The 9,270-nt window shown below is 39.3% G+C and overlaps 1 protein-coding gene across 1 annotated transcript; it reads right to left on the bottom strand.

Moving 5' to 3' along the window:
- Positions 1–920: 920 nt before the first annotated feature.
- TRIL (TLR4 interactor with leucine rich repeats) lies at positions 921–4,522 on the bottom strand. Its single transcript, XM_063450700.1, has one exon. It carries the CDS (start codon positions 3,971–3,973, stop codon positions 1,259–1,261), a length of 2,715 nt encoding a protein of 904 aa, XP_063306770.1. The 5' UTR covers positions 3,974–4,522; the 3' UTR covers positions 921–1,258.
- Between the last annotated feature and the right edge of the window lie 4,748 nt (positions 4,523–9,270).

The raw sequence follows: 9,270 nt of genomic DNA, 5'->3' as shown, positions 1-9,270 counted from the left end.
ACCCGGATTACAAAGACACAGGGGTTTGTGGCTTTAAGTAACACAATATTAATATCATGGTTGATTTTCCTTTAAAGAAATACATTTAAAACAAAAACAAAAAAAGTAAATCCTGACCATATTACTAGGCAAGAATCATATTGGAGAAAAACCTTGAGAATTTCTTGGGCATTTTTAGCATCTCAGATTTTTTCCTTCTTCTGAGACATGTTAATCACTGAATAGATATTATGACCCAGTTAAAATATGGTCCCATGTCACCATTGCAGGCAATAAACAAACCTTTGGCAATCGTAGCTTTTTCTAAGCAAGTTACTTAGACACTGTATAAGCATGTATCTTGCAAGGGAGGCATGTCAAAACTGCATGCTGGTATTCTTCTGACGCCCTTTGTGCTGTGGAATATGACTATCACGATACTTCGCCAGATACCAAGGCGTTTACTCAATAACTTGGGATTTATATTGACAATGGCTTTGCAAAATACAGGAGAAAATAGCAGAGCTTGAAGAAAGTGGCTGAGAGTGTTTAAGTTTCATCTTGAAACATCTCTTTTGTCACCAACGTGTAAACCAAGGGTGCCGAATAGCTAGAGCCCCAGGTGTTTTAAAACTACAACTTTCATGATGTTTTGCCATACTAAAAGGTATTCTAAAGACATGCAAAGCATCATGGGAGTTGTAGTCTCACAACATCTGGGGATCTGCCTATTGGCCACCCCTGGTGTAAACTATCTGGTATTTTTAATTAATTTTAGGCCAAAATAACCATTTTGAGAAACTTATCCAAATTCAGCTATTTTAGACTAAAATGTTAAATTCACTTTATATTCCAGACAATTCACACTTTAGTGTACCTCCTACCATATATCTCTAGCCATACTTGGAAGGTGACGTTTTTTTCGGCTTTGCAATTTTCTGCCCAAACACTAACAGCTACTGCGCTGGTTATTTCAGGTTTGGAATAAATAGTACATTTATTAATATGTTTAAAAACAAATTACAACTCTGTCCAAAAACAGTTTATGGCCTTCTTTGCTTTACGTGCTGCCAATTATGTAATATTCTATGTCCTGGTTTTTTTCCCTATTGCATATGGAGTTACTTTAATTGAACTCATTTACTTTGACCACAATAAATATTCATAAGGCAGAGACAGATCAGTTACGAAGTTGCACTAAATCAGCAACTTTTAAACATGTCTCGTGAAATGTTCTGTTACCAATTTGTCACATCGCCCACATTGATGTATAGCAGGGTCAGTCTGTGAATCTCTGCAGAAGATCTTCTCGGTGTAAGTTTACACCCTCCCTGAAGCGATCACAGCCAGGAAACTCAATAAGATCTGCTTCTCCCAGGGCACATACTGTAGTACGGGGTCGGTGAGATTGGAAACCTGAGAAATCAGTAGACACCCCTGTACCCACAGACCTGTAGGGGCGGCGTGTAGAGTACATCTGGCGAACATGGACAGGGGCCCTTCTCCGACACCATTTCCTACGGGCCGCCCGAGCCATCCAGGCAACCAACCCCAAGAGGAGCAGCAAGGCATTGAGGGCAAGCAGTGCTAAGGCTAGCATTTGATAGTTTAGGAAAGGCCGGCCATCATCAGATGGTAAGGTCACAAGCCCAACACAATGGTCCCTTGGGGCAACAGAACATGCTCTTCCACCTATTATACTCTCGACACACACTAAATATGGAGTGTCAGCAGTGAGTTCCTGCAAGGTAAGGGTTTCCGCTGGCCCACGTGGGTAAACAAAACGCTGAAAACGACCACTCTGCCCAAAACGTTCATACAGAACCCTGAAGAAGACAGGGCCATGAGTGTGAGGGATCAAAATTTGCCATCGGACGCGAGCAGTGTTGCTTCCTACGGACTCTACAGACAGGTTCAACAAGTACAGCTTGTTAAATTCACATGGGTCAGACAGAAAAGATGGAGCAACCTGATGCAAGGTCTCAGCTGCTGGAAGGGAAAGATCAGTTTCATCTTTGAATGAATTAAACAAAGGTTCCATGGTGTCAGGATGGCTTTGGTGTAAGGTGCCATCGTTTGGTACATTATTAGGACTAGTTTTAACTGCAGTGTGATCCTGGTGAAATGTTAGAATTTCAGATTTCTGCCCATCTGTCTGTGGTCTCGCAGATGTAGGGCTTAAGGTGCCAGGGAGCTCTGAGTGCAAATACTGGGAGGAAGAGGAATGCAACGTATCATGTCCTGGGGCAAGTGATGCAGCAACAAGACCATCTTGAAGCTTGGAATGCAAAGGTCTCAATGTCTGGGTAGCTGGCTTAGGTGGAGTAGAGTGAGGTTTTTCAGAATCTAGGTACAGCTGGCTAGGTCTAATCAAGTTCATTTTAGGTTCTGTAAGATGTGCAGTTTTGATACGTGCAGGCAGCTGATGTAATGTACCCACGGCATCCTGCACGTTACCGCCTTTTCTCCTGAGTGATATCTCCACACCATGATGTTTTGCTGGACTTTGCTTTTTTCTGCCCAATGGCCTTTTTGTGGATTTGAGCTGTGGCCTTGATGCAACTGTTTCAAGAGTTGAAGTACTTTGTGATGACAATGTGGATAAAGGAAGCCGCAAAACATCTTTCTGAGGGCTTCTCGTGGTTATGTCTAACGGCTCACTCTCTCCTCTTTTTGCAGAAAGATGCTGTACCCCATCCCTATGTCTTAAGGTGCTAATCAGTTCTTGTTCCTGTCCAGCAGGCGTGGCGTTAACAACACAGCCTCCTACCCCTTGTAAATATGAATCTTCTAAATAGTCTAAATATTTTCCTGCAACTTCCTTGGGCTCCCAGCATTGCACAAACACCGTTAGCATGCGGCTCCTTGTCTGCAGAATTCCCAGAATCCAATGTTTGAGTCCCAACACATGGCAGTCACAGTTCCAGCGATTTCCATCCAATAACAGGCGATAGAGCACTGGATTCCCAGTAAACGATTGCCCAGACAGAAAGCTGAGCATGTTGTGCTGCAAATCCAGCACCCTCAGCCGACTTACTCCACCGAACGTTCCAGGGAGCAAGCTGGACAGTGCATTGCGGCTCAGATTCAGGATCTCCAAATTGTGCAATGGCACCAGTAGGCCTTCAGGGAGCTGTTTTAACAAATTGCCATCCAAATAGAGCTCCTGCAGTGCATCAAGTCCCATGAACGTCATATTATGGAGCAAAGAAAGTTGGTTTAAACTGAGAATGAGCTTCGATAACCTTTGTAATCCATGAAAAGCACCTGGTCCCAACTGTTGCAGGTTGTTTCCAGCCATGATGAGGGTGCTGAGTGACCTGAGAGGTAAAAAGGTGGAATGTCGAAGAGAATTCTGAGGGTTCCCAGACATGCTGAGAAGACGCAGCTTTCCCAGTCCAGAAAAGGCATTTTTACTTATGTTGGTGATTTTATTATTCTCTAGATGTAAATACATCAAGTTCGAGAGAGCAGAGAAAGGTGAACCCTGCAAGTTCTGGATGACATTATTGTCTAATCTCAATTTAATCAGAGACACCAAATTGGAGAAGCTGGCCCTGCTAACATTGTTGAGCCGGTTACCATTCACATTTAGAACTTTAAGTTTCCTAAGTTGGACCAAAGCACCAGGGGCAAGCGTGGGGAGAAGATTGTTTCCAAGGTACAACTCCTCTAACTGACTGAGCTTCTCAAAAGCTTTGGGATGGATGAACTGTATCTTATTGTATTGCAGATCTAGCCTCTGCAACTGAGGAAAATTTTGAAAATCCAAACCAGTGATATCGGAGATAAAATTTCCTCCCAGACTGTAGGTTTTGGTTCCACTAGGACTGAAAGGAGGGGTGAATTTGGGTACTGCATGCAATCCTCTGTTGGAGCAAAGGATATGATGGAGGTGCTGACAGTCACATGGCTCTGGGCATTTGTGCTGCAGACAACAGCAGAGGCTGCAAGCCACCAACATCAGCAGCTCTAAAATGACAGATTTTTCCATGTCACTTGGGGCAGGTTACAAAGCAACCCAACTGTGTGCATCCCCTCCCTGTGTGCAGGATTGCTTGGAGTTCTATTGGAGTGTTTCTAGATAATTGTGCACTGGAACCCCAAGTTCTAACCATCTCGCCAGGGTTACATTATTTAGTGACTTAATTTCAAGTTTAGAACGTTCAAGTTATAAAACACTCTGATTGCCTGCTTCAACACATAATGTATTCTAGAGTCATGAGCAGCATGATAACTCACTGTGCATTCTACAGGTAGCATCCATAGCACAGAAGGCAGGTTAGTTGGCGCAGTCAGAGTGCAGGGTAGGTCCTCTCTGCCCAAGGTGAAGTCCACAGAAGTACTGGATGAGTTGGGATCATTGAGAGCTCCAGGAGTGGCTTTGCAGGAATTGCTGCTCTGGCGACTTGTTTTGCAGTTTGCCAGTAGTTCCTAGTGTCATAGTAAATCACTTTTCAAAAGCTAATGTTCAGGACTTTTCCAGTTTGTTCTCCTATCGCCTGAAGTTCATGCAAGGATCTAGGGGTCCAAGCCACCCCCCGTTCTGATGTGTGGTCATGGAGCTGACGAACCCTTTCTGTTACTGTGTATCTGCAGGAATTCCACACAATGTATCCAGAGCTCAGACAAGACCAAGGCTGAGAATCCTGAGAGAAGGCGGAAATGCGTGCGTCCCACACTGGCTCCCTGGAGAGTGTGAGCGAGGAAAGAGGATACTGAGAGGCAGCCTGGAGCTGCTGGTGGGAGGAGAATCCATCCAGCACATGGGAGGAAGAGAACACTCACTGTAATAGGGGGAGAACGAGCCCCTCAGAACAAAGGGCAGCACTGAGCCAAAGCCAAACACAGCTCCCCCCTTCATGGACCTGTTACACATTGATCTCATTAGTCCTTCCATTCACAGGGAAACTACCTTACAGACAGAGGATAGGGATTAATCCATTTAACATTCATAGGGAGGGAAGCAGCAATACATCCTGTCTGATCATATATATAGGATATAATATACAATTCAGTGTTATTGAATGATTTTTTTTACATAACATTAAACAAAAAAATAAACTATTTTTCCACAGCAGCTGGAATGATAGCTATTGCTCCCCATTATATATATATATATATATATATATATATATATATATATAAAAATAATAATATCGCCAATTCTTATTGTGCTGCCACTAAGCCAATAAATACCCTTCATACTGTGCTTCGAAATCAATAGAAACCCCAATTAGTAGCTGCAAATAACTATGTATGCATTGGTGCTCTGTGAAAACACTCAAAGCTCATTAACCCCTTCAGGACGGAGTCAATAGTGCACGTTCTGATCAAAACAAAACAAAAACTGGAATTTGTGCTATGTCTGTTCACCCGTAGTTCCCCTCTTTCATATTATATGCACCCACATTTATTATATATCATTTTGTTCAGGAGAAACAGGGCTTTAATTTATTATTAACTATTCATATATGGAACATAATTTATTATGAATAACATTTTTTAAAAAGTGAGAAAATAAGATTTTTTTAGAATTTGTATTTCCGTCTGACATTTTAGCTGTGAATGTCATAAAAAATGCACATATTTGTAATCAGCGATGTCTCACGAGTACAACAGTACCCCCCATTAACAGGTTTTATGGTGTTTTGGAAAGTTACAGGGTCAAATATAGAACGTTCCATTTTCACATTGAAATTTGCCAGATTAGTAATGTTACCTTTGAGACGGTGTGGTAGCCCAGGAATGAGAATTACCCCCATAATGGCATACCATTTGAAAAAGTAGACAACCCAATGTATTGCAAATGGGGTATGTTTAGCCTTTTTTAGTAGCCACTTAGTCACAAACACTGGCCAAAGTTAGCATTCATATTTGGCCAGTGTTTGTGACTAAGTGGCTACTAAGAAAGACTGGACATACCCCACTTGCAATACCTTGGGTTGTCTACTTTTGCCCATGGTATGCCATCATGGGGGTAATTCTCATTCCTGGGCTACCATACGCTCTCAAAGGCAACATAACCAATCTGGCAAATTTCAATGTAAAAAAAATGAAATGCAAGCCTTATATGTGACTCTCTAACTTTCCAAAACACCATGAAACCTGTACATGGGGGGTACTGTTATTCTTGGGAGACTTCACTAAACACAAATATTAGTGTTTTAAAACAGTAAAACATATTACAACAATAATATAGTCCATAAAAATGCGGTTTGTTTGTAAAAAATGCAAAAAACTTCACTTTTACTTAAAATATCATCGTTGTAACACAATTTATCAGTTTGAAACACTAATATTTGAGTTCAGCGAAGTCTCCTGAGTAAAACAGTACCCCCCATGTACAGGTTTTATGGTGTCTTGGAGAGTTACAGGGTCAAATACAGTGCTTGCAAATTAAATTCTCTGCACTTTCTCCCTGTGTTGTCAGACATGTCAATCAAATTTTAATTAATCAAATCACCTAATTATGTTAAAAGATTACTTATATATACACGTAGAATTTTAATATATATGCATTTATAGGTATTTATATTCTACATGTATACTAATGTAATCTTTTATGTAATTATATGTATTTATCTATATCTATATATATATATATATATATATATATATATATATATATATAAATAAAATGTTCAAAGTCTGGCACTCTACCTTTAAATAAATTCCAATGAAAAAAAGCCTCGGTGCTGCAGAGCGTGGATATGTATGCAGATAGTAGATAGAGCACTCCAGAGGTCTTGTTTAAGATTATTTATTCGGTGTAGATTTTTTCTACACCGAATAAATAATCTTAAACAAGACCTCTGGAGTGCTCTATCTACTATCTGCATATATATATATATATATATTTTTGCGGTTATTTGCATTTTATATATAGATAGATATATATAGAATGTCATTCTAAGTGTATTTTGTTACCAATATATATATATATATATTTATTAATAACAAAATACAGTTAGAATGAAATTACATATGAATATATAATTTATATTAAATTTTGTTTCAATATTTAATTTATAAATTTTATTATTTCATTTATTTATTATTGTAATTATACGTATTTATATATATATAATATATGTGTATATATCTATTATATATACTATAGATTATATATATGTAACGTCATTCTAAGTGTATTTTCATACTGATATATGTACTTATATCAATATTAAAATACACTTTGTATGACGTTACATATATATAATATGTATATATATTATATATTTATAATATATATATTTTATTTTATAACATGTTTAATTTTTTTATTTTTTTTTTACACTACCCACCAACAGGGGGACTGTCTGATATTTTAGACAGTCTCCCTGCTGGCAGATCCACAGCCAGCTATAGGGGGCCATGTGATTGCTCTTTGAGAGCGATCAAATGGCCTCCGAGGCAGTCCTCCAGAAGCGGAGCGCCAGGAAGGTAAGTAACCCGGGCGCTCCAGGGCTCAAAGCCGTTACGGCGTTCTATGCCACCACAACGACTTTAAAGCCCACTTAAAGCGGGACGGCATAGAACGCCGTAACGGCGTTAAGGGGTTAAAAGTGATAATTATATCTGTAATTCACAGCAGACAGAGCAGAAAATCAGATAATTTACTGCCGTGTGCTAGAAAGTGTAATATTAAAAATAAGCGTTAATAAACAAACTCACAAACAAAATGGCAGTAATTGGGCAAAATGTGTGAAGTAAAAGTGAGTGCAGTTTATCGACACCCAGTTGACTTGCCAATTCAATGTTACCAAAAGGCGCAGCCGCCAATCGGACTGCAAGTCCTACTACCTTTATAGCATCATATTGGATGGTCAGTCAGGGCAGTAGTTTCTGGTTAAGCTCAGAAGAAATTGTAAGTCTTTGTGTAAAAAGCTCCATGTATTTTATCTGGGGACTCTATGTATCCAACAGCCCCATTTTATAGTGTGCTGTCTGTTTCCATTTGGAACACTATAAATCCAGACTGTATAGTATAGGGTGGCCAAAAGGTAGATCTTCAGATGTTTTAAACTACAGCTTCCATAATGCTTTGTCATTCTAAAAGGCATGCAATGCATCATGGGCGTTGTAGTTCTACAACATCTGGCGATCTACGTTTTGGGCACCCCTGGTATAGTGTACCTGCCATTTCCCTTGTGACAGCAGGACAGGAATACCAGGGAACAAACCTGGGGCGGGGGACAGTACCCAGACTTTGGGACTGTCTTGTCTTACACAGGGCTGTAGGAAGGTATGCAATTATTAATTTAGGTGAATTGTCTGACCTTCTGCACCCGTTCTTTATTTTTTCTCTGTAAGTTGCTTTGTATTTATATATAAAAAAGAAAATGAACCGAATTACTTCATTTTTATATATTTATATTTATTTACTATCCCACTTAGCCACCAATGAAAGTAAAAGAAGGGCAATTTCTACAGGGAATACTGTTACACTACAATGCGAATAGTTAAATGATTCTTAAGGATGTTATAGTTTCAGGAAAACGAGTTTGTTTACCTGACACTATAGTGATCTTTTAAGGCTTTTATAATGATTTAAATAAAATAAAAAAAAGTCAAAATAAAAAAAGATACACTTAGTGTTTTACCAAGTGTACATAAGCCATTAGACAGCTCTATTTATATTTTTAACACTGACTTGGAGGGAAGGAATGCATGAGAAACGTTTACAGAGAAAAAGCAAGGTACATTGGTAAATGGATGTTTGAGTCTGTCTGAGAGTGGTTGGAGTTATACCATGGGCAATTAGTCACTTTTCCTAATTCAGCTGCTCTATCAATAATGACTTGGTTAGAGAGGAACTGTGGAGGCAGAAGCAGTGTTTCAGTCTCATCAGCCACAGTGGAAGGATAAATTAAATGTACACTTGCTTGAAATCCCACTAATCTCAGGCAGGCTGGAATGTGGATGTGTATAGGGGACCCTATATTGTGGAGACTCGGAAACCAAATCAGAAAAAGAACAAAATGGCTCAGTGTACTCCGAAATACATACACAATATACTATGTAGATTGTTTGATGTTTACTGATAAGAGCTTTTTAACACTGAGAAAAAGTAACCAATAGATGGGAAAACACAAAAAGCAGTAAACAAATAAATAATAATGAATCTATTTATATATTAGTTATTCAGGGTTCAAAATTTCCAATTACAAAATGTAACTGTAAAGAGTAGAAATGCAACCCTAGTGCGTGTGCCACGGCTTGCAGCGCAGGACCCTGAATATTTAAATACAGGTTTATTTTTACTGCTGTTCTTCTGTCCCCCCAGGC

The sequence above is a fragment of the Pelobates fuscus genome, chromosome 4 (assembly GCF_036172605.1).
Source record: "Pelobates fuscus isolate aPelFus1 chromosome 4, aPelFus1.pri, whole genome shotgun sequence".
NCBI lineage: Eukaryota > Metazoa > Chordata > Amphibia > Anura > Pelobatidae > Pelobates > Pelobates fuscus.
This window is presented reverse-complemented; position numbering and strand designations above follow the sequence as displayed.